Below are 26,089 nucleotides of genomic sequence, written 5' to 3' on the forward strand. Positions count from 1 at the left end.
CTGCCCACAGTGTCAAACCTATCTGGGTAAATCTGTCGGAGATCTTGAACAGACTGAATACGGTTACACTTGCCTTGACTATCCAGCATTAGTTCTTTACTAACCTTGTGAATGGTCACGATTCAGAGTTCACTGCATGCTGACAGTCCCACTACCACTGGCCCATTGGTGTCAAAGGTGTAGAAGGCTTGTAGCGACCATACAGAACCTCAACATCTGCACTTTATTTTTTTTTTTGTAAAAATATACTTTATTCATAAAATATCTTCAATCACATTCCAAACCATTTCAAAAACAACATTACAAGGGTACAATCCAGGTTAAACTTTTACAAAATGTATCACCAGGTGCATCAGTACAAACAATATTACAATCATTTACAGCCTTTCATTTTGATCTGTACAGCCCGAGGGGCTCTAAACAGTTCCCAGTCTCTCGGTGCGCTGTGGTAGAAAGGTCTTAGACAGCGACCCTTCCCCATTGCGCCTTTGCGGCAGCTGCCCCAAGCTTTAGTGCGTCCCTCAGCACGTAGTCCTGGACTTTGGATTGTGCCAGTCCGCAACAATCGGTCGGGGACAACTCTTTGTGCTGGAAGACCAACAAGTTTCGGGCAGACCAAAGCGCCTCTTTCACCGAGTTGATGATCCTCCAGCTGCAGTTGATGTTTGTCTCGGTGTGTGTCCCTGGGAACAGCCCGTAGAGCACAGAGTCCTGTGTCACAGAACTGCTCGGGATGAACCTCGACAGCAACCACTGCATCTCTCTCCAGACTTTCTTTGCAAAGGCACAATCCACAAGGAGGTGAACAACGGTCTCTTCCCCACCACAGCCACCTCGAGGGCAACGTGCAGAGGGGGTGAGCCTCCTGGCGTGTAGGAAGGATCTGACGGGGAGGGCCTTTCTCACCACCAGCCAAGCTACGTCTTGGTGCTTGTTGGAAAGTTCTGGCGATGAGGCATTCTGCCAAATGACTTTGACAGTCTGCTCGGGGAACCATCCCACAGGGTCCACCCTCTCCTTTTCCCTCAGGGCCTCTAGGACGTTACGTGCTGACCACTGCCTGATGGACTTGTGGTCAAAGGTGTTTTTCTGCATAAATTTTTCCACCAGGGACAGGTGGTACGGCACGGTCCAACTACTTGGAGCGTTCCGCGGCAGCGTGGCCAGACCCATCCTTCGCAACACCGGGGACAGGTAGAACCTCAGCACGTAGTGACACTTGGTGTTTGCGTACTGAGGGTCTACACACCGCTTGATGCAGCCACACACAAAGGTGGCCATCAGTATGAGGGCCATGTTGGGCACGTTTTTTCCCCCTTTATCTAGAGGCTTGTACATCGCGTCCCTGCGGACACGATCCATTTTCGACCTCCAGATAAAGCGGAAGATGGCTCGAGTGATCGCCATCGCGCAGGAGTCTGGAATGGGCCAGACCTGCGCCACGTACAGCAACAGTGAGAGTACCTCACACCTGATGACCAGGTTCTTACCCGCAATGGAGAGGGAGCGTCGCTCCCACATGCCCAGTTTCCTTTTCACCATAGCCACTCGCTCCTTCCAGTTTCTAATGCATTCTCCGGTCCCTCCGAACCATATCCCCAGCACCTTCAGGCCGTCAGCCCTGACAGTGAAGGGGACAAAGGATCGGTCAGCCCAGTTCCCAAAGAACATGGCCTCGCTCTTCCCACGATTTACCTTGGCTCCCGAGGCCAGTTCGAACTGGTCGCAGATGTGCATCAGTCTGCGCACCGACAGCGGATCCGAGCAGAAGACGGCGACGTCGTCCATGTACAGGGAGGCTTTTACCTGAGTGCCTCCACTGCCTGGGATCGTCACTCCTCTTATGCCCGGATCCTTCCTGATGGACTCGGCAAAGGGTTCTATGCAACACACGAAAAGGACAGGCGAGAGAGGACAGCCCTGCCTGACTCCAGATTTGATCGGAAAGCTATCTGTTTCCCACCCATTGATTGAGACTGCGCTACTGATGTTAGTGTAGAGCAGTTGGATCCAATTTCGAATTCCCTCCCCAAAGCCCATTTTGGAGAGCACATCCCCCATGTAGGTGTGCGATATTCTGTCAAAGGCCTTCTCCTGATCCAAGCTGATGAGGCAGGTATCCACACCCCTGTCCTGTACATAGGCAATCGTATCCCTGAGCAGCGCCAGGCTGTCAGAGATCTTCCTGCCTGGCACAGAGCAGGTCTGGTCAGGGTGAATCACCAATTCCAGAGCGGATTTGACCCGATTGGCGATGACCTTGGACAGAATCTTATAGTCCACATTCAACAGTGAAATGGGTCGCCAATTTCTAATTTCCTCCCTTTCCCCCTTGTGCTTGTAGATGAGCACTTTATTTTTTTTTGTAAAAATATACTTTATTCATAAATTATCTTCAATCACATTCAAAACCATTTCAAAAACAACATTACAAGGGTACAATCCAGGTTAAACTTTTACAAAATGTATCACCAGGTGCATCAGTACAAACAATATTACAGTCATTTACAGCCTTTCATTTTGATCTGTACAGCCCGAGGGGCTCTAAACAGTTCCCAGTCTCTCGGTGCGCTGTGGTAGAAAGGTCTTAGACAGCGACCCTTCCCCATTGCGCCTTTGCGGCAGCTGCCCCAAGCTTTAGTGCGTCCCTCAGCACGTAGTCCTGGACTTTGGATTGTGCCAGTCCGCAACAATCGGTCAGGGACAACTCTTTGCGCTGGAAGACCAACAAGTTTCGGGCAGACCAAAGCGCCTCTTTCACCGAGTTGATGATCCTCCAGCTGCAGTTGATGTTTGTCTCGGTGTGTGTCCCTGGGAACAGCCCGTAGAGCACAGAGTCCTGTGTCACAGAACTGCTCGGGATGAACCTCGACAGCAACCACTGCATCTCTCTCCAGACTTTCTTTGCAAAGGCACAATCCACAAGGAGGTGGACAACGGTCTCTTCCCCACCACAGCCACCTCGAGGGCAACGTGCAGAGGGGGTGAGCTTCCTGGCGTGTAGGAAGGATCTGACGGGGAGGGCCTTTCTCACCACCAGCCAAGCTACGTCTTGGTGCTTGTTGGAAAGTTCTGGCGATGAGGCATTCTGCCAAATGACTTTGACAGTCTGCTCGGGGAACCATCCCACAGGGTCCACCCTCTCCTTATCCCTCAGGGCCTCTAGGACGTTACGTGCTGACCACTGCCTGATGGACTTGTGGTCAAAGGTGTTTTTCTGCATAAATTTTTCCACCAGGGACAGGTGGTACGGCACGGTCCAACTACTTGGAGCGTTCAGCGGCAGCGTGGCCAGACCCATCCTTCGCAACACCGGGGACAGGTAGAACCTCAGCACGTAGTGACACTTGGTGTTTGCGTACTGAGGGTCTACGCACCGCTTGATGCAGCCACACACAAAGGTGGCCATCAGTATGAGGGCCATGTTGGGCACGTTTTTTCCCCCTTTATCTAGAGGCTTGTACATCGCGTCCCTGCGGACACGATCCATTTTCGACCTCCAGATAAAGCGGAAGATGGCTCGAGTGATCGCCGTCGCGCAGGAGTCTGGAATGGGCCAGACCTGCGCCACGTACAGCAACAGTGAGAGTACCTCACACCTGATGACCAGGTTCTTACCCGCAATGGAGAGGGAGCGTCGCTCCCACATGCCCAGTTTCCTTTTCACCATAGCCACTCGCTCCTTCCAGTTTCTAACGCATGCCCCGGTCCCTCCGAACCATATCCCCAGCACCTTCAGGCCGTCAGCCCTGACAGTGAAGGGGACAAAGGATCGGTCAGCCCAGTTCCCAAAGAACATGGCCTCGCTCTTCCCACGATTTACCTTGGCTCCCGAGGCCAGTACGAACTGGTCGCAGATGTGCATCAGTCTGCGCACCGACAGCGGATCCGAGCAGAAGACGGCGACGTCGTCCATGTACAGGGAGGCTTTCACCTGAGTGCCTCCACTGCCTGGGATCGTCACTCCTCTTATGCCCGGATCCTTCCTGATGGACTCGGCAAAGGGTTCTATGCAACACACGAAAAGGACAGGCGAGAGAGGACAGCCCTGCCTGACTCCAGATTTAATCGGAAAGCTATCTGTTTCCCACCCATTGATTGAGACTGCGCTACTGATGTTAGTGTAGAGCAGTTGGATCCAATTTCGAATTCCCTCCCCAAAGCCCATTTTGGAGAGCACATCCCCCATGTAGGTGTGCGATATTCTGTCAAAGGCCTTCTCCTGATCCAAGCTGATGAGGCAGGTATCCACACCCCTGTCCTGTACATAGGCAATCGTATCCCTGAGCAGCGCCAGGCTGTCAGAGATCTTCCTGCCTGGTACAGAGCAGGTAGATGAGCACTTTATTGCCAATACTCCCATGCAGTAGATTGGTGAACTGTTAAATGTGGTGGGTCCAGCTCTTGTTGGCTGTAACATAGGCTCCCACTTCATAGGGTACATGTCTTTGAGTTTTTGCAGTGGTAAAATGTTGGCATTTGTCCCCGTATCTATTTTCAGTTGTAGCTTGTGCTTGCTACTTTTACTAGGATGTCTGATCTTAACTGTATTGAAAGCTTCCAGTTGGGTAATTGCATTCACATGCTGTGTGACTGTCACTGTGCGGAAAGCTTGCTCACTTTCAAATTTGTGTTTGAGCCCCTCGGGGCTGACTTTGTTATTCCGGCCCCTGCCTACAACATGCATGCGTCTGTGCTTGAACTGGTATTTGGTGAACTCTTTCTTATTCTCGCTACTATGCGGCGTCAGCTTCTAGTTGAGCTGTGGCTTCTGACCACTTCCTCGCTACCAGACTTTCTGCACAATCTTGCCTTTCGACCCACATGCCTTGTAGGCATTTCTAAATGGCAGTTACATGGCTGATGCATCAGACCGCACTTGCTGCTAGCCTTGTCCTGTTTGTGTGCCTTGGCTATCCTACCAATGGTTGCTGCTCCAAGTGCTAGCACACATTGCCTGCCCACAAATGTATCTTTGTATTATTTGTCATCTAAAAGTAGACTCTCAATGTCGTGGCCCTTTTTCATATCAAGCAGATCATTTTGGAATGTTTCAACATTTCTTGATTCTCAAGAATTCTCTTTCCCAAGGCTTTCCCCTTAAATGACTTTTCGTCAATTGATAAAAAAACAGTTCGGGTCTACTGTACCTGCAGCACTGGACCTCTGCCATGCCCTCAGACCTGTGGGTGCAATGTGACCTTTCAATCTCCGCATGAGGGCACTCGCCCTTGGAACTATCTTTGGCTGGAAAAGCTCACAATGCTCAATGGCTGTGCAGTCTCACAACCCCAACTCAGATCAATTTTTCCAGCCTGATTCCACCAGGACATTGCCTTTCTAATTGACTACTGCTCCAAAACACCTTCCCCTTCAATTACTCACTCTTTCAGAGTACCGATTCTCCAGGGTGATTTTTGGGCAGATCCCAAACTTTGCTGCCACTGCTTCTTCCAGCCACTTGCCATTGTTATCCCGGGCTTTGTGGCTTCTCCTGTTGCCCAGCAGTGTCACCTATTTGTGATTGCTGCCACTAAATGCAATTTGCTGTCGCCATGTTGGGCACCTCTACCACCATGTTCTCTTATTTGCTCTTAACACAAATGACATTATTGATAATCTAAATGAAGGGCTCTTTATTGGACAATAACAGGGTTCCTGGAGAGCTCTTCATACAGGTGTTACCTGCTGATCAACACAGTTAAAGTTAGTATCAAATTGAAAGAAAAAAGTGTACAATTCTGCAAAGATTAGTGGTAGCTCAGAGGATTGGATAAAATTTAAAAACCAGCAAAGAATGTCTAAAAAATAAGGAGAAATTAGAGTATGGGGAAAAGATAGCTAGAAATATAAAAACAGAGTGAGGTTTGATACAAGTATTTAAAAAAGAAAAGAGCATTGGTCCTCTAGAGAGTGCGAATGGGAAACTAATAATGGGAAATAAGGAAGTGGCAGAAGCATTGAACAGATATTTTGTGTCTGTCTTCTGTGTAGAAGGCACAAATAACATCCCAGAAATCCTTGTAAATTAAGAGGGAGGAACTTAAAACAACTACAATCACCAGGGAAAGGGTACTGGGAAAACATTTAGAACTAAAGGCTGACAAGTCTCCAGGACTTGATGGCCTGCATCCTCAGGCCTGAAGAGTAGCTACTGAGATAGTATATGCATTGGTTGTAATTTTCCAAAATTCCCTAGATCTGGAAAGGTTCCATCAGATTGGAAATTCGCGCATGTAACTCCTCTATTCAAGAAAGGAAGGAGACAGAAAGCAGCAAACTGATATGGCAGTTGGTATTTGCCGGGCTGACCAAATCCCAAAGGGAAACTTGGTCAGGCTATCACAACGATTTTGCAATTTGTATTTACTACGAGGAGGCATGTGTACTGAAGTCAGAAGTAAAGATTCCACTATCATTTTTGGAGATTTTAAATATTAAATTAAAACATTTATTAACAAAAGAAAAGAAAACTTAAACACACAAGTTTACAGTTACACAGTTAAATTTAGTCTTATAACATTTCCCAAATGATTTCTATTTAGCTAGACTCACAATAAGCACCTTTTTCCAGGCAACAGTCCTTATATTCTGACCAATCATCTGACCTGCCACTCATCTGCTTTTTCCTTAAGTTTGATGCTTTCCTTAACTTCTTTAGTTAACCATGGATGGTCGGTCCTCCCTTTAGAATTTTTCTTTATTGCAAGAACATATTTATTCTGTGTATTCTGAATATCCCCTTAAATGTCCGCCACAGCTTCTCTATTAATCTATACTCTAGCCTAGTATCCCAGTTTACTTCAGCTAGCTCAGCTTTCATGTCCACATAGTTGCCCTTATTTAAGTTTAAAATACTAGTCTTAGACCCACTCTTCTCCCTTTCAAACTGGATATAAAATTCAATCATATTGTGGTTGCTGTTACCTAGGGGTGCCTTCACTCTGAGGCCATTAATTAATCTTGGGGGGGCTGGTGGTTGCCTTACAAATAAAGGTTGAACAGGTTATTGAAACATATAAGATCCTGATGGGACTTTACAAGGTGGATGTTGAGAGGATATTTCCCCTTATGGGAAAGACTAGAACTAAGGGATACAGTTTAAAAATAAGGGGTCTCCCATTTAAGATGGAGATGAGGAGAATTTTTTTTCTTTCAGAGGGTTGTCAGTTTATGAAATTCTCTTCCCCAGAGACCAGTGGAGTCTGGGTCATTGAATATTTTTAAGGCTGATCTAGATAAGATTCTTGATAAATATGGGAGGCAAAGGGTATAGACAGATCGACAGGAAAGTAGACTTGAGGCCACAATCAGAACAGCCATGACCTTATCAAATGGTGAGACAGTCTTGAGGGATCGAATGGCCTATTCCTGCTCTTAATTTGTAGTTTTATATGTATGTTCGTACGCAGGTTCATATGCTCCAACTACTACATCACTACATCACGTTAACTTGCATCATGCCTGTGATTATATATGCCAAACAATTTGTATATTTAGCAGTATGTTAGTCAGTATGTTAAAGTACATGCACTACAAAGCAATATCAAAACAGAGTCAGGGCAGTGATCGGGAGCAGGGCCACTGGCAGGGATCAGGGGGGAAGGGATTGGGTGTAGGGACCCTGGCTGGGGTCAGGGTGAAGGGGTTGGATGTAGGGACCATGGCTGGGGTCAGGGGGAAGGGGTCAGGTGTAGGGACCCTGGCTGGGGTCAGGGGGAAGGGATTGGGTGTAGGGCCTCTGGATGAGGTCAGGGGGAAGGGATTGGTTGTAGGGACCCTGGTTGGGATCAGGGATTGGTTGTAGGGACCCTGGTTGGGGTCAGGGGGAAAGGATTGGTGAGGGACCCTGGTTGGTGTCAGGGGGAAGGGTTTGGATGTAGGCACCCTGGTTGGTGTCAGGGGGAAGGGATTGGATGTAGGCACCCTGGTTGGTGTCAGGGGGAAGGGGTCGCGTTTGGGGGCCATAATGTGATTCCTGCTTGACAAAACATATTGTTTAAAAACTGCCAAGTTCTAAATACCATTAAAATCACAGGTTAGAGAGACATGAATTGGGGGCAGTCGCTGTTACAATGGAGTTATTTGCTGCCTAGGTGGTGTTTGGCCAGACAGAGTGATAACACGTTACTGTCAGCAACGAGTGAAGATCTTATACTGGAAGCTGAATGTTTCAAATCAATCAAAGCGAATGAAATGTCTAAAATGGAAGCACATTGAAAAGGAAGGAACTTGCATTTATTAGCCCCATTCACAACTGAATGGTATCTCAAAATGTTTTACTTCTGAAATGTTGGAAGATAGGAAAGACATCAATCAATTAGTGCACAGCAAGGTCCCACAGATAATAGTGTGATAGTGACTAGGTGATCTCTTTTAGTAGATATTGGTTGAATGATGAATATTGGACATGTCTTCAGAAAGTACTTCTTCGAAGTAGTGCCCCAGCTCTCTCACATCCACGGGAGGGCAGATGAGACCTCAAGTGAAAGGAAGCACCTTGGGATGGTGCAGCACTCCCTCAGTGTCAGTGTGGAGTAGGACTTCAACCTTCTGACAGTGCAGAGCACACACTGCTGTCTGAAAGAGCTCCAGATATTACGTTATAAACACCTGACCCCAGCCATGGTCCCTACATCCAACCCCTTCACCCTGACCCTAGCCAGGGTCCCTACACCCAATCCCTTCCCCTTCCCCCCGATCCCTGCCAGTGGCCCTGCTCTCGATCACTGCCCTGACTCTGTTTTGACATTGCTTTGTAGTGCATGTACTTTAACATACTGCTAAATATACAAATTGTTTGGCATATATAATCACAGGCACTGATGCAAGTTAACGTGATGTAGTAGTTGGAGCATATTTGTATAATCTATTGTAGAACTGCACTGAAACAGCTGGTGATCTCACTAAATAAGACCTAGGTAGACAGGGGATAATTAGCCATTAACTACAGAGCAGGAATTGAACTGGTGATATTCTGCTTTGTACAGCTCAGTTATAACCAGCTGAGCTGCCAGGATTGCGCCTGTGACTGAGTACAGTATGTTGGTAGCTACCCTCAGCAGATTCACAGGATGGAGTGGAGTAAAATACTGGTACTGTCCTGTGCTGGGTCCATGCCCTGCTGTCAGCTAGTACTGTTTTTATCTTTGTTTTTATCACTGTTTGTGTTAATGGTTTTATGGAGTGAGAGGTAATCTTCAATGCTTCATTCAGCAGCTTTCCATGAAGGGCCTGTTTGTTTGGGAAGGTGAAGGTGCCTGTTCAGGAAAGGGAAACAAACAGGCTCATTCCAGTACACTTCAGGCCCCAGGGACCACCTTACAAACAGGAGAGAACACAGCGCAGAGAGAGTTTGACCTTGTCTGCTCTTTCACATTGCTCTTTGTCCTTGTGATTCCAACTCACCAACGTCCCAGCCCTCCTGAAGGCGCCAGTCCTTGCTGTGGTACATGGCTGAATATGATTGCCCCAGAATACCTTCCATAAGGCATTTGGGGGGTGGGGGTGGATGCAATCCTCATGTGACTGTCGGCATGCTATTTGACCATAGGAGGCATCACTATAGAGTCCTATCCTGTCCTCGTTCAACTACCAGCTGTGCAATTTTTAGCGGGGGGAGGGTCACTGGATTGTGATCCACAGGAAAAACCCTGCTTCATTTAACCCCTTCCCCACCCCAGGGCTCCTGAGGCTAACTGTAACACCCTGACTGAGATTAAATAACTCGATAAAGATCAGGGCTAGAATCAGGGATTAGTTGCCTTTTGTACGTTCGTCAGGGCATTTTGAAATAAACGCCTCTCCCCTCCAGCATGGCTCAGCTCAGCTCAGCCCAGCCTCCTCTCTTTGCTGTGTGTGTGTCTATGTGTGTCTCTTTCTCTCTCTCTCTGTGCGTGTCTGTGTGTGTGCCTCTTGCTCTCTGTGTCTTTCTCGGTGTCTGTGTGTGTGTTTGTCTCTCTCCCTCTCTGTGTCTCTGTATGTGTCTCTCTCTCTCTTTCTGTGTTTCTGTGTGTGTGTGTGCCTCTCTCTGTGTCTGTGTGTGTCTCTCTCTGTGTCTATGTGTGAGTTTGTCTCTCTCCCTCTCTGTGTCTCTGTGTGTGTGTGTGTCTCTCTCTCTGTGTTTCTGTGTGTGTGTGTGCGCGTGCCTCTCTCTCTCTGTGTCTGTGTGTGTCTCTCTCTGTGTCTATGTGTGAGTTTGTCTCTCTCCCTCTGTGTCTCTGTGCGTGTCTGTCTCTCTGTGCGTGTCTCTCTCTCTCTGTGTCTGTGCGTGTCTCTCTGTGTGTTTCTCTCTCTATATGAGTCTCTTTCTGTGTCTCTGTCTCTCTCTCTGTGTTTCTCCCTCTGTGTGTGTGTCTCTCTCTCTGTGTATGTCTCCGTGTGTGTCTCTCTCTCTCTCTGTGTATGTCTGTGTGTGTGTCTCTCTCTCTCTGTGTCTCTCTCTCTCTGTGTGTGTCTCTCTCTCTGTGTCTCTCTCTCTCTGTGTGTGTCTCTCTCTCTCTCTATGTGTGTGTCTCTCTCTCTCTCTATGTGTGTGTCTCTCTCTCTCTATGTGTGTGTCTCTCTCTCTCTATGTGTGTCTCTCTTTCAGGCTGAAACACTGAATCGATTTTTTAATTTCAGGCTCCACCAATCAGATTGCAAAGTTTTCCCTGGTAGCCAATCAGGGGAAAGAGAGCTGAGGCGGGAAAGGTTTTTTGTTACAAAGTGAAACTGACCGGAAACAACTGGAAGCGGCCGACAGCAAACTGATCCGGGACAGGGGGGGATCCGTCCGGAGAGCGAACCGGGACAGGGGGGGGGGATCCGTCCGGAGAGCGAACCGGGACAGGGGGGGGGGATCCGTCCGGAGAGCGACCCGGGACAGGGGGGGGGATCCGTCCGGAGAGCGACCCGGGACAGGGGGGGGGGATCCGTCCGGAGAGCGACCCGGGACAGGGGGGGGGATCCGTCCGGAGAGCGACCCGGGACAGGGGGGGATCCGGCCGTGGGCCCATGGAGCTGGAGGCCGGGCCATTCCCCCAGGGTCTGCCCCGGGGTTTCCTGCACAGTCTCCGGACTCTGTTCGACATCCTGGACGATGGGCGGAGGGGGTCGGTCCACATCCTGGAGATCGAGTCCCGCTGGCAGGGCGGCTCTGGCCAGGCACTACCTCCGGGGGTGCTGCAGTGCCTGCGGAGGGTGGCACCGGCCTCCGGGTATCTCACCTTCGACAGGTTCGTGTCCGGGCTCCGCTCCTCACTGCTCAGCCCCGGGAGGACCCGCTCCCCGGGCCACAGAGGAGAGGCTGCAGCGCACAACAAGGGCGGTGAGTGTGGGGAAGAGGAGGGAGGGGAGCAGAGAGACTCCACACCCCCTACCCCACCCCACCTACCCTACCCCACCCCACACCCCCTACCCTACCCCACCTACCCTACCCCACACCCCCTACCCCACCCCACACCCCCTAACCCCCACCCCACACCCCCTAACCCCCACCCGCAACACCCTCACTTCTCTCCCCCAACCCCCACAACACCCTCACAGCCCTTCCCAACACCCGCCCTACCCTCAATACCCCATCCCACACCCCAACGGCTGCACTCGCGTCCCCAACATCCACCCTACTCCCAGTCACTGCAACACCTGTCAGAACTGCCCCGTTAATGAAAACACTGGGGGTTCTCAGTCACCAAGATCTCCCTGATCTACCCGGTCACTATTGACTCCGTTGGAATCTTTGATGGGGACAGTGTAGAGGGAGCTTTACTCTGTATCTAACCCCGTGCTGTACCTGTCCTGGGAGTGTTTGATGGGGACAGTGTAGAGGGAGCTTTACTCTGTATCTAACCCCGTACTGTATCTGTCCTGGGAGTGTTTGATGGGACAGTGTAGAGGGAGCTTTACTCTGTATCTAACCCCCTGCTGTACCTGTCCTGGGAGTGTTTGATGGGGACAGTGTAGAGGGAGCTTTACTCTGTATCTAACCCTGTGCTGTACCTGTCCTGGGAGTGTCAGGGATATTCCTCCGTTTGCTGTAAAACCTGTAGTTTCTGTGGCTGAGCTCAAAGTTGTTGAGGTTGCATGTCTGTCTGTAATTGGAATTTGTGTGGGTTTGATGTATCTAACTGCTGCCTTGTGTAAGCCCAGCTCTGTGTTTGCTGTTTTGTGGCAGTGTGGAAGAGAAATAAGACTGACCCAGGGAGGAGCAGTGGGCAGCAGACGTGCTCGAGAGTGTCTGAGCAGACCCAACCAGTGATGGAACATCTCTACCCAATGTCAGACGTATACAGAGGTCATGTGGATAGGGCCAAATCACCTTTGAGGGTGAAGTCCATGAACATCCCTGATACCCAGACAGAGCCGGATCACAGCTCACAGAGGCTGGGCCAGTGTAAAACCACTGATGTCGACAGTGAGGTGCGAGTGGAACGGAGAGAAGCTAATATAGAACCACGGCTCCAAGTCATTGAGTCTCTCGCATTGGAGGAGCAGAGACATGTGAAAACAGGTGGGTGTGAGAGTGTAAGGTGGTGCTGAAGAGCCAGTGAGTAAGAGAGAGTGAGATCGTGGTGGTGAGCCATTGAGTGAGAGAGAGAGAGAGAGAGATTGAGGTGGTGGTGAAGAGCCAGTGAGTGTGAGAGAGAGATGAGGTGGTGGTGAAGAGCGAGAGAGCGAGGTGGTGGTGAAGAGCGTGAGAGAGAGAGTGAGAGAGAGTGCGGCAGTGGTGAAGAGCCAGTGTTAAATGGGCAGAAAGCCAACAGATTTCAAACATTTCCAAATGACTTGGGTTAGGTTGTTGAAGGAAAGGGGTTCTTAAGGGACCTAGGCACTGGACAGGCAGATAGGATTCAGAATCTTAATTACCTAATGATAAATACCATCAAGGACAGGGTGGGCTGAATGGCCTGTGAGACTGCTAGGATGTCTGTATAATTTAAAAGTTAATCTTAGGTTTTAATCTCTTGTCACTCCCAGAAAGGACCCTGGAGCCTCCATTTCTTTAAGCTGTCACTTTCTTTTTGCCAAAGCTACCAACATGAACGGTCAAAATTTGCAGCACTGAAAGACCATCTGGTCTCACTATCCCACTCTCCCCTCCATAATCCCGTATCAATCCCAAACTCATCCCACTTCCCTGCTCTCTCCCCACAGCCCTGTATCAATCCCAAACTAGTCCCACTGTCCCACTCTCTCCCCATAGCCCTGTATAAATCCCAAACTAGTCCCACTGTACCACTCTCTCCCCATAGCCCTGTATTAATCCCAAACTTATCCCACTGCCCCGTTCTCCCCTCCATAGCCCTGTATCAGTTGTCATGACTCACTGGGGATAACGCACTGCAATATCAAGCCCCACTGCTCCTCGAACCGTGACAAATGTTTAAGAGTTTGATCAACCCACCTAATTGTTTAATTTAGGAAACAGAATATAAGCACCAGGTTTGTAAACTTAATAAGTAAATAACTCTATAATCTAAACTCTACCCCTTCTTAAATCCCTATAAACCCACATACAAGACACACAAAAACATGGATTTTAAGGGTGGGATAAAACAGTTCAATAGCACCAATTCCGGAGTACAGGATTCGATGGGTTGATTTTGATCAATGTCTTCCAAATTCCTTTCGGTTCTTTATTGATGACACGAGGTGGTCTTCCAACACTTTCAGTATTTAGTTCGCTGGCTGAACACTTGCCTTTCAATGTCTCTAAAGTGACTTTCACCTTTGCCTCTTGACAGGGGTTTTCAGCGAGAGAGAGCAGGTTATAGAGATATGAGGAGAAAAAGCCAGCTAGCTATTACTGTAGAATTACTGGAATCTTCCACACACAGGAGAGAGAGGTTTTAGGTCCTTTTCCTTTCAGACTAGGAGTTATTCTGCTACACTGCTCTCTCACAAACCTTGGTCACCTGGTCAGGAGCCAATGAAAATGTTACCAGACAATTCCCCATTAGATCAGACTCCTCCTCAGCACCATCCTGTCTTTTATGGTACACTGTGTTCCAGGACAATATTGTATATATCCCTCACACTGTTCCAGTGGACATGTCTTCCAAACTGCAGCCATTGTAATTTTAATCCACAGTCCAACAGAAATAAAAAGATGTGTTCATTACACAATCCCGAAATAATCCCACTGCCCTGTTCTCTCCCCACAGCCCTGTATCAATCCCAAAATAATCCCACTGCCCTGTTCTCTCCCCACAGCCCTGTATCAATCCCAAACTAATCCCATTGCCCCATTCTCTCCCCACAGCCCTGTATCAATCCCAAACTAATCCCATTACCTCGTTCTCTCCTCACAGCCCTGTATCAATCCCAAACTAATCCCACTACTGCCTCTTCCCCTGTATCTTTCTCTAATTTAGAAATGAATGTTTTCCTATAAAAGCTGTATTGTCCTCTTTCTCGTCCACTCTCTGTGACAGTGTTCCCTGCTGTAACAAGCTGCTGGATACAGAGATTTCTTCTGAACCCTCTCCTCATGACTGTTTTAAATTAATTAGTCCGTAACTGATCAGAAGCAATAATCTTTGCTCATTATTGTATAACCTTCAGAATTGCAATTAAAAAAATCTGCTTAGCCTTTTCTCTCCCAGTGGAAACAATCCCAAACCTGGGCTTCTCCTCATCATTGAGGTTGCCCATATCTGATGAATGATGAGAGTTAAAAAAGAGGCATGGAATAATGAAAAAGTAAAATTCGATGGTGAGGATGTAGAAATGGTCACTGACTTTACCTACCTGGGTAGTAATGTGAACGATCAATTTAATAATAGCAAAGAAATTTGGTGCAGAATTGGAATGGCCAAACAAGTAACGATTGCACTAACTATTGTTTGGAAAGACAAATCTATCGGGAAAATGACTCAGTTTCAGCTTCTTAAAGCATTGACGTTTCCTATTGGCAATTGTGGTGCAGAATGTTGGACCACGAAGGCAGGAAGAAGATCCGATTCTTTGAACTTTGGTGTTTTTGAAGGATGCTCGGGGTGATCTGCACTGATAGATGTACAAACAATTACGTATTACAACAGGAGGGAGTTGGCAACACAGGTTGTTATCAGTGGTGGACAGATGTAAAGTGAAGTACTTTGGGCATGTGGCACGAAGCAATGGTATAGAAAAGAGGATGCTGGAAGGAATGGTTGAGGGAAAAGCTACTGTAAGTAGGCAGAAGACCAGATAGAGTAATAACATCATGGAACTAATGGGCCCGAGTTTCACAAGGGCACTGAGAGTGACACAAAAGGAGGAGCATGCACAGCAACTCGGCCTCCCTGAGTTATCTGCAACATCCACCCTATCCTGGTGAATCTACAGGTCTGCTCTTATTTTTAATACTCCTATAATGAGGTGTCCAAAGCTGCTCACACGATTCAAACTGTGGCCTAATTCATGTTTACTGTAGTTCATTTAATTTTGTATGTTATGCCAATATTTTAACTACTGAAAAAGGAGGGATGCTGTGTTTGAACCTTTGGGTTTGTCTCACACAGCAATGTCTTTCCATTGAGTCTGCAGTCCCTCTTTATGCCTTGATTTATGAATTATGAGTTTTGCCTAGAACCAACCTTGATGAGCTGGTTTGCTGTTACGTAGCTTATCCCTGTCTCTCTCTTTGAACAGTGGATAATTTCCAGACCATGTCACCATGTGTATCTGATGATTTAAAAAGTGTGACTCAAGCCTCTGCTGTCTCCTCTCTGACTTCTCTCAACAGCACAGAATCCAGGCTTCACGACCCAGTCACTCATCCACCTCCTGATTGTTTTTAATGTAATATTCCTGTTCTCCGGTTATCTTTAATAGTTGTTCCTTGTTCTCAAGTTAACCAACAATCATATTCCTATAAGAACATAAGAACTAGGAGCAGGAGTAGGCAATTCAGCCCCGCCTGAGCCTGCCCTGCCATTCATTACAATCATGGCTGATCTCATTTCGGCCTCAACTCCAATTTCCCACCCTCTCCCCATAACCTTTCAACCCGTTACTAATTAAAAACCTGTCTATCTCCTCAAATTTATTCAGTGTCCCAGCATCCACTGCACTCTGAGGTAGTGAATTCCACAGATTCACGACCCTTTGAGAAAAGTAATTCCTCTTCATCTCTGATTTAAATCTACCACCCCTTAGCCTAAAACTATGGCCTCCTATTCTAGAATTCCCCACAAGGGAATCTGCTCCACGTCTACTTTGTCTATCCCCTTTAGCATCTTATATACCTCAATTAGATCTTCTCTCATCCTTCTAAACTCTAGCGAGTATAGGCCTAAACTGCTCAATCTCTCCTCATAAAACAAGCCCCGCATCTCTGGAATCAATCTAGTGAACCTCCTCTGAACCACCTCCGATGCAACTACATCCTTCCTCAAGTAAGGGGATCAAAACTGTGCACAGTACTCCAGGTGCGGTCTCACCAATGCCTTGTACAGTTGCAACAACACTTCCCTATTTTTATACTCTATTCCTTTAGCAATAAATGCCAAAATTCCATTTGCCTTCCTCATTACCTGCTGTACCAGCATACTAGCTTTCAGCGGTTCATGCACGAGGACACCCAGATCCTTCTGCATTGATGCATTCTGAAGTTTCTCTCCATTTAAATAATGTCGCCTTTTTATTCTTCAGACCAAAATGGATAACCTCACACTTATCCACGTTAAACTCCATCTGCCCAAATTTTGGCCCATTCACCTAACCTGTTACCTAATCTATTTGTAAATTTCTTATTTCTTCATTGCAACTTACTTTCCCACCTATTTTGGTGTCATCTGCAAATTTAGCTATAGTACCTTCTATCCCTGAATCCAAGTAATTAATATAGATTATAAATAGTTGGGGCCCAAGGACTGAACCCTGTGCCACCCCACTAGTTACAGCTTGCCATCCAGAAAATGACCCATTTGTCCCGACTCTCTGCTATAAGAACCCCCAAACTTGAAAACTCACCATCTGTAAAAACAAACATGCAAAATAATATTTAATATCCCCACGAAACAATTTCAAATACACTCCATGAACTCATCATCCAGGCGACCTTTCCAATTTGTTGGAATAATTCCCGTATCCCCTGGATTACGCGTCCCTGATGTAACAATTCAATTCCCCTGTTTAGTTCTTGAGCACTAGAATCACAAGTTGAGATGCTGACACCAGAATTTGGTTACAAACCTGTTCTCAATGCACTTAATTGAGTAAAAATACAAAATTTACTTAGTGTTCAGGTGTGCTTGCTATCACCCACTCAATTGGTTTTTATACCCTTCTTTGCGTGTTGGCAGGATTTCGAGTGACCACAATGATCTAATCAGTTGGTGGGTGACCTCATCCATTGTGGCCACAATTCATAGTGACCTAATTAGCTAGCACTTCAGCAAATTATGCCCTGGCCGTTAAAGTTAGATAGAATTGATTTTTTATTATAAGAGAGCACAGTAATGGCTGAAACAGTACAAACATTGGTGTTTGATAATGCGAAATGGTTTAGTAATGTCCTTTTGTTTGCATGTTAAAGTTCCTTCTGCAGTTTGCTGAGGCCAGCTAAATTGTCCCTAGGTTTAAATAGTTCATAAACATAGGTATAAGTCCATTGAAAATACAATGTCTCTTACGCACCATCTGATTGATTCTGATTGTATTTAATGTAATATTCCTTTTCTCCAGTTATCTCTAATAGAAGTCCCTTGTTGTTCTCTAGTTAACCAACAATCACATTTCAGAAGGACAAGAAGAAAGGAAAAGGAGGTGGGGTAGCTCTGTTAATAAAAGATTGAGTTCAGTACAGGAGTGAGAAATGATCTTGGTTTGTAGGATCAAGATGCAGAATCAGTTTGGGTGGAGATAAGAAAAAGCAAAGAAAAGTCATTGGTAGGAGTAGTGTATACGCCCCCTAACAGTAGCTATATTCAAGGATGAGTATACATGAAGAAATAATATGGGCTATAAGAAAGCAACTGGAATAATTGTGGGTGACCTTAATCTTCATATAGGCTGGATGAATCAAATTGTAAAGGTAGCCTAGAGGATGAGTTTAATGAGTGTGTTTGGGGTAGTTTCTTAAAACAATATGTTTTGGAACTGAACAGGGAACAAATTATTTTAGACCTGGTATTGTGTAATGAGACAAGATTAATTAATGGCCTCATGGTGAAGGATAATCTTGGTAAGAGTGACCATAACATGATAGAATTTCACATTCTGTTTGAGGGTGAGAAATGTGGGTCTGAAACTAGAGTTTTAAATAAGGGCAATTAGAAGGGTATGAAGACAGAGTTGGCTAAAGTGGACTGGGAAAATAGGTTAAAAGGTAAGACAGTAGAGAAGCAGTGGCATACATTTAGAGAGATATTTCATAATTCTTAACTAAGATATATTCAATTGAGAGAGAAAGACTCTATGAGAAGGATGCTCCATCTGTGGCTGAATAAGGAAGTTAAAGATGGTATCAAATTGAAAGAATAGATGTACCATGCTGCAAAGGTTAGTGGTAGGCCAGAGGATTGTAAAAATTTTAGAAACCAGCAAAGGGTGACAAAAAAATAGAGGGAGAAATTGGAGTATGAGAGAAAGCTAGCAAGAAATATAAAAACAGACAGCAAAAGCTTCTACAAGCATGTAAAAAGGAGAAGAGTAGCTAAAGTGAGTGTTGGTCCTTTAGAGGGTGAGACTGGGGAATTAATAATGGGAAACAAGGAAATGCAGAGACTTTGAACAAGTAGTTTGTATCTGTCTTCACAGTAGAAGGCACAGAAAACATCCAAAGAATAGTAGAAAATAGAGGCAAAAGAGAGGAAGGAACTTAAAACAATCAGGATCACTAAAGAAAAAAAATACCAGAAAAACTAATGGGAGTAAAGGCTGACAAGTCCCTTGGATCTGATGGCCTACACTCTAGGATCTAAAGGAAGTGGCTGCAGACCTAGTGGATGCATTGGTTGTAATCTTCCCAAATTTCCAAGATTCTGGAAAGCACCCAATGGATTGGAAAACCTCAAATGTAACATCTATTCAAGAAAGGAGGGAGACAGAAGGCAGGAATCTATAGGCCAGTTAGTCTAACCTCTGTCATTGGGAAAATGCTAGCATTCTTTATTAAGGAGTTGCAGGACATTCAGAAAACCATAATTGTTATGACCACGGGCAATATTAAATTGCTGTGCAAACCAAATCCCAGAGGGATTTTTATTTGTAAATTTTATTTATAACCCTTTTTATTTCATTTTCTGAAAACAAGATGACAAGGTACTGATCTCAGCAGCAAGTCCAGTAACGCTTTTGGGATTTTAAAAATTAAAAGTAAAAGTTATATTAACAAGGATAAAGGAAAACTTAAACACACAAGATTATAGTTGCACAATTAAGTTTAGTCTTATAACACATTCCCCCAAAAAGACACTCTACTTGGTCAGACCAACAAGTAAACACCTTCCAGGCAATACTCCCTTATAGATTTTTAACTATAAAAATCCAGTAATATTACCCAAGGCAACCTGCTGTAGCTTGAATAGAGGCATACCACTTGACCAGTAACTCTCTTCCACTCTGCTGTGGAAATCTAAACTTCAGAATAAAACTGCTTTTTGCAGCCTAAACTTTTCTGGCTTGACTGGATGACTGATTCAAATTGCATCTTCTCCCAGCCCATAGCTACCAGTCAACAGCTCCCAGCTCACAGCTTAGCTCCAGCTTCATTTAATAGCTACATCTCACAGCTTTATGCAGTAGCTCTAAAATACCTTTTTCCCCCTCCACCTCAGGTTCCATTGTTCTCACACTTCTTTGAAACTCAAATCCCTCCACATATAAGATCTTTCATGTTTCCATCTTGTCTTTGCTTTCGGGTCAATAAAATATAATAGCCCCGCTTCTATTTTTCTATGGAACTCCTGCAAGATGCAAATATGTTTCTTATCAGCTCTGACTTTCCTTTGATATTCAACGTAACTAAAAATGCAAATGTTAAATTCAACCTCTTTATTCATACCTCAAACCTAACACTGCTATCTTTTTCATGTTCTAAACCCCCCAGACAACCTGTCTCATGTTAATCTCTGCCCAGCTTAATTAAATCATATACATACACACACACACACACACACACACACACAGCCTTCTTCATGGAATAACACAATATTCCCCAAAAATATTTTTTAAAAACATCCATTTCTCACAATAATACAATCAGGCTGAGTCAGCATGGTTTTGTGAAAGGGAGATTGTGTTTGACAAATCTATTAGAATTCTTTTGAGAGTCTAATAAGCAGGCTGGATAAAGGGGAACCAGTAGATGTGGTGTATTTGGATTTCCAAAAGATATTTGATAAGATGCACATAAAAGATTACTGCACAAGAGCTCATGGTGTTGGGGTTGACATGTTAGCAGTGAAAGAGGATTGGCTAACTAACAGGAAACAGAGACTCAGGATAAATGGGTAATTTTCAGGTTGGCAAACTGTAACTAGTGGAGTGCTACAGGGATCAATGCTGGGGCCTCAACTATTTACAATTAATATAAATGATTTGGATGAAGGGACCAATTGTACTGTAGCCAAATTTTCAGATACTTAGATAGGAAAACAAGTTGTGAGGAGGACACAGAGTCTGCAAAAGGATATAGATAGATTAGGTGAGTGAGCAAAAATTTGGCAGAGTACAATGTGGGAAAATGTGAAGTTGTCCACTTTGGTGGGAAGAATAGTAAAACAGAATATTTTTTTAAATGGAGACAAATTATAGAATGCTGCAGTCCAGAGGGATCTGGGTGTCCTTGTACATGAATCATAAAAAAGTTAGCATGTAGATACAGCAAATAATTAGGAAGGCACATGGAATGCTGATCTTTTTTGCAAGGGGAATGGAGTATAAAAATAGGCAAGTCTTGTTGCAATCTGTACACGACATTGGCGAGACCACTTCCAGAGTACTGTGTACAGATTTGGTCACCTTACTTGAGGAGAGATACACTGGCATTGGAAGCAATTCAGAGAAGGTTCACTGGATTGATTCCTGGGATGATGGGCTTGTCTTATGAGGAAAGGTTGAGCAGGTTGGGCCTGTACCCATTGGAGTTTAGCATATTAAAACATTTAAGATTCTGAGGCAGCTTGACAAGTTGGATTCTGGGAGGATGTTCCCCCTTGTGGGGGAATCAAGAACTTTGCAGTGGGGGGGCACAGTTTAAGAATAAAAAGTCTCCCATTCAAGATGGAGAGAGGAGCAATTTCTTCTCCAGGGATTGTTAATCTTTGGAATTCTCTTCCCCAGAGAGCAGTGGAGGCTGAGTCATTGAATATATTTGAGGCTGGGTTATGGGGAGTCAGGCATGAAAGCGGAGTTAAGACCACAATCAGATTAGCCATGATCTTATTGAATGGCAGAGCAGGCTCGAGGGGCCGAATGGCCTACTCCTGCTCCTGTTTCTTATGATCTTATAAAAGCCTTTACTGTTGCCTTTGACATTATTTGTACTTTCTCCAGTTCCCTTCCAGTCTGTCTGATGCCTTTTTCCATCTGCCCATTCCCCCTGATTAGTGCTGTCAGCTCTCACTTTAACATGTGCCACCATTTTAAGTTTCTTTATTTTTAATCTGTTTAGCCAGCAAACTCGATCCTTTCGAGCATCTCTTTTTCACTTCTTATGCATCGTTTTGTTTTGTACTGTGTCCTATTTGACTGCAGGGGCATCATGATTGGATGAGACCCCAATTCTGCCCCTGCCTCACTGGATGGTGTTGGGAGTAGGAGAGGGTCACTGGTGCCAAGTTGTACCCTGCTCAAACCACTCACAACCCCTTGGTCCAGGAGCTGCTCTGTGGAGCTCAGCTGCTGCCCATGGACTTTGTCACTGGACGGTGGGGGAGTTGGGCACGATGACTACTGCAACCCAGTGGAGAGGTGGGTGCAGAGTGTTGACACCTTGGGATGGATTGTATTGATCCTCTTTCCTCACCTGCAGAGAGGAGGCTCATGGCCCGCTACCAAAGTGAGACCACCTGTGGTGGAATAGTATCCAGCCGGAGACAGGGGCGAGACCGCAGTGAGATCCGGCGTCACACCATAACCAGCGGGGTCGATTACAACCGGGTGAGTCACAGCTCAATCAGGGCAATAATCTCTGATCGTTAATTCGGGGGCAACTGCCATGTACCTGGGTGGTGGGGGGAAGGATTGGCGGAGGGCTCTCGGCCCAGGAATCTCTCTGCTGTGTTGGCTGCTGCATTTCCATTATAACCTTTGTAATGCTGCAAAAGTACTTTATTGGCTGTGAAAGACTTTGGAATGTCATGAGAAACAGCTGCTGGAGTATGCCATGAGCCTGCTTGCTCCCCATATCTCTACCCCTGCCGCCCCCGCCCCGGGCCCCTGCCCCTTCCTGAGAATGTGAAAGGTGCTATAGAAATGTAAGTGCCTATGTTTATTCTGTCAGTCTCTGTCACATAATTGACGGATATTTCGTTTTTGTTTAACACCTGAGCAGTATGGTTTTCAGGCTGTACTGTGATTGGTCGCTTCATGGTATGGCTCCTGGGCTCGGCTGTGATTGGCCGCTTTGTGGTACGGCTCCTGAGCTGGGTTGTGATTGGTCAGTTCATGGGTACGGCTCCTGAGCTGGGTTGTGATTGGTCAGTTCATGGGTACGGCTCCTGAGCTGGGCTGTGATTGACCGGTTCATGGTACGGCTCCTGGGCTGGGCTGTGATTGGTCAGTTCATGGTATGGATCCAGAGCTGGGCTGTGATTGGTCGGTTTGTGGTATGGCTCCTGGGCTGGGCTGTGATTGGTTGGTTTGTGGTACTGACACTGTTTTGATATGTCAGCAGCTCAAGTGCATGAAGGAGTTGGAGCGGGAGAAGGATGCTTTGCTGCAGGGTCTAGAGATGGTCGATTGTGCCCGAGGCTGGTACATCCAACAGATCCAGGCAATCCAGGAACGCCAGAAGAACATCAGCAAGTTGCCCAGTGGCAATGTGAGTGGGTCCTGGGAGATTCTGATCTCTGTGCAGCTATGGAGTAGAGCTCATCACCAAACCAAACTTCTGGCACATTCCCTGTTCTTTGTATAAACTTTTAGGAATAGACTTTCCACTTTGAGCACAATTAACAAATCATTGTGCTGGTTTTGAGATGTTTGTTTATACCTCATCCGGCTTCCACTCAAATTCATTTGCAGATTGTCAAATACAAAACCTACCATGAACCAGAGTGATCAAGTAGCATTTCAAAGAGGAACTTAAAAAATCGCATCTTTAAAAAAACATTGTGTCCTATTTAAGAGTGGTATATCCTAGTGCGATTTGATTAATTTGGCTGAAAATGGGCTTATCACAAAAAGTAATAATTTTTAATCAGAGTGTTTAGTTCACCAACTGTGAGTAACTTGATTTTAAACAATGAAAATTACTTCAGGAAATCATACACAAGCATTTGCTAATTATATGGTAGTCAGTTTCTTAGTCAATTAAAGAAAAAACAATTACATCAAATTATATAAAATAAACAACACAAACAGTCCATTTAGCCCAACCATTCTCCACTGGGGCTTCTGCTCCACATGAACCTTCTGCCAAATTCCTTATTTAAATCTATCATCGTAACCCTCTATTTCCTTCTCCCTAATGTACTTATCTAGCCTCCCCTTAAACGTGTCTATATTAGTCACTTCAACCATTCCATGGCAGTGAGTTCCACATTCTCACCACTCTCTGAGTAAAGAAGTTTCTCCTAGGTTCTCATTTTGATTTTTGGGTGACTATCTTATATTGAAGGCCTCTACCCCACAATCAGAAACACTTTCCATCGGTTTTCATCGGAGCCTGTTGTAATTTTAAAATACCCCATTACATCACCCCTCGGCCTCTTCTTTTTGAGAGAAAAGAGACCCCACCTGTTCATCCGTTCTTTATCGGTGTAACATCAGATAGGAACAGGAGGAGGTCACTTAACCCCTTGGGCCTGCTCCACCTTCAATGAGATCATGGCTGATCTGTGACCTGTCTCTATATACCTGTCTCTGGCCTATGACCTGTCTCTATATACCTGTCTCTGGCCTATGACCTGTCTCTATATACCTGTCTCTGGTCTATGACCTGTCTCTATATACCTGTCTCTGGTCTATGACCTGTCTCTATATACCTGTCTCTGGTCTATGACCTGTCTCTATATACCTGTCTCTGGTCTATGACCTGTCTCTATATACCTGTCTCTGGTCTATGACCTGTCTCTATATACCTGTCTCTGGTCTATGACCTGTCTCTATATACCTGTCTCTGGTCTATGACCTGTCTCTATATACCTGTCTCTGGTCTATGACCTGTCTCTATATATCTGCCTTTGCCCTATATCCCTCAATGCCTTCGGATAACAAATATTTTATCAATCTCAGATTGGTCTAACATCAGTTCCCTTTACTTCCTAATCGGTTAATAATTTATCCTCAATCCCATGAATCAGATGGGTTTTTACGGCAATCACAGATAGTTTCACGGCACCATTACTGAGACCATCTTTCAATTCCAGATTATTTTATTGGATTTAAATATTTAATATCAGTTAAAATATTAACTGCTGAGGGGGTAATTGCGCCAGAGTGGGGATAATGGGCAGGATAATGGGATGTGACTAGCTGTGTCCCACAGTGATTTGAGTTGGGCCCTCAGATATTCGCTGTACTTATTGACAACTTAGATGACAGGGTAGAAAGCCACATATTCAAATGTGCTGATGACACAAAATGAGCAGCATTTTAAGTAACGTAGATGGAAGTGTAAAATCCTAAAGCGATATTAATAGATAGTGAGGCAAATGGATTTCAATGTAGCCAAATGTGAGATCATCCAGCTGCTGTGGTGGGATTTGAACCCATCTCCCCAGGACATTAACTTGGACCTCTGGGTTACTAGTCCAGTAACTACATCGCCATCTCCCCTTCTATATCCTTTATGGTGACCAGAACTGCACACAGTACTCCCAAGTGCGATGTGACCTAGGTTCAATACAAGTTTAGCATAACATCTCTACTTTTTAACCTATCCCTTTTGAAATAACCCTGGTGCTTGGTTTACTTTAGGTATGGAGATTGGTCAGGTGGGCATGGCATCAGAAGATGAAATTAGAAAAGATATTACCATTTAAAATGATCTTCATCGTAACTTTTAGTGGTGTGTGTGTGTTAGTACAGCCAGATCCTGTTGCTCCTCTATCCCATTTAGATTCTCCCATTCCAAGTAAAATGTGAACACCTTAGTTTTCTTGGCAACATGTAATACCTCATGCTTCGGATGTTGAAATTTATTTTCCACTTATGTTCCCGTTTTCAAGTTTATTGATGTCTTTTTGAATTGTTTTTCAGTTTTCCCCCCCCCTCCCCCGGTGGTGACTGCCCTCCCAACTTGGTGTCATCTGCAAATTTAGAAATTGTGATAAAAGCAAAATACTGCGAATGCTGGAAATCTGAAACAAAAACAAAAATAGCTGGAAAAACTCAGCAGGTCTGACAGCATCTGTGGAGAGGAATACAGTTAACGTTTCGAGTCCGAATGACTCTTCATCAGAACTAAGGAAATAGAGAAATGAGGTGAAATATAAACTAGTTGAGGTGGGTGGGACAGGTAGAGCTGGATAGAGGACCAATGATAGGTGGAGGCAAAGAAGAGATTGCCAAAGTTGTCATAGACAAAAGGACAAAGGGGTGTTGATGGTGGTGATATTATCTAAGGAATGTGCTAATGGTGACATTAAAGGTAGAAAGCAGGACGAGCAAGGTACAGATAGCCCTAGTGGGGGTAGGGTGGGGGGAAGGGATTGAAATAGGCTAAAAGGTGGAGATAAAACAATGGATGGAAATAAATTTAAAAATAATAGAAATAGGTGGGAAAAGAAAAATATATGTTAAAAAAATGTTTTAAAAATATATTTTTAAAAATATATAAACTATTGGAAACAGGGGGATCAGAAAGAGGGTGGGGATGGAGGAGAGAGTTCATGGTCTGAAGCTGTTGAACTGAATGTTAAGTCCGGAAGGCTGTAAAGTGCCTAATCGGAAGATGAGGTGCTGTTCCTCCAGTTTGCGTTGAGCTTCACTGGAACATTGCAGCAGGCCAAGG

General features: G+C 45.4%; 1 protein-coding gene across 4 annotated transcripts in view; it reads left to right on the plus strand.

Moving 5' to 3' along the window:
* The first annotated feature begins 10,913 nt into the window (after positions 1–10,913).
* The window catches only part of sapcd2 (suppressor APC domain containing 2), a 28,914-nt gene continuing 13,738 nt past the window's right edge, over positions 10,914–26,089 (plus strand). Inside the window, exons 1-4 of one of the 4 annotated variants that reach the window (XM_078550452.1) lie at positions 10,914–11,308; positions 12,155–12,494; positions 21,948–22,071; positions 22,805–22,954. In XM_078550452.1, the coding sequence (XP_078406578.1) occupies positions 10,996–11,308; positions 12,155–12,494; positions 21,948–22,071; positions 22,805–22,954 (927 nt within the window). In that variant the 5' untranslated portion in view covers positions 10,914–10,995. Of the gene's footprint in view, positions 11,309–12,154; positions 12,495–21,943; positions 22,072–22,804; positions 22,955–26,089 lie in introns of all 4 variants that reach the window. The other 3 variants (XM_078550453.1, XM_078550454.1, XM_078550455.1) reach the window with 3 other exon arrangements.

This window comes from Cetorhinus maximus, chromosome 10 (assembly GCF_964194155.1).
Source record: "Cetorhinus maximus chromosome 10, sCetMax3.hap1.1, whole genome shotgun sequence".
Taxonomy (NCBI): domain Eukaryota; kingdom Metazoa; phylum Chordata; class Chondrichthyes; order Lamniformes; family Cetorhinidae; genus Cetorhinus; species Cetorhinus maximus.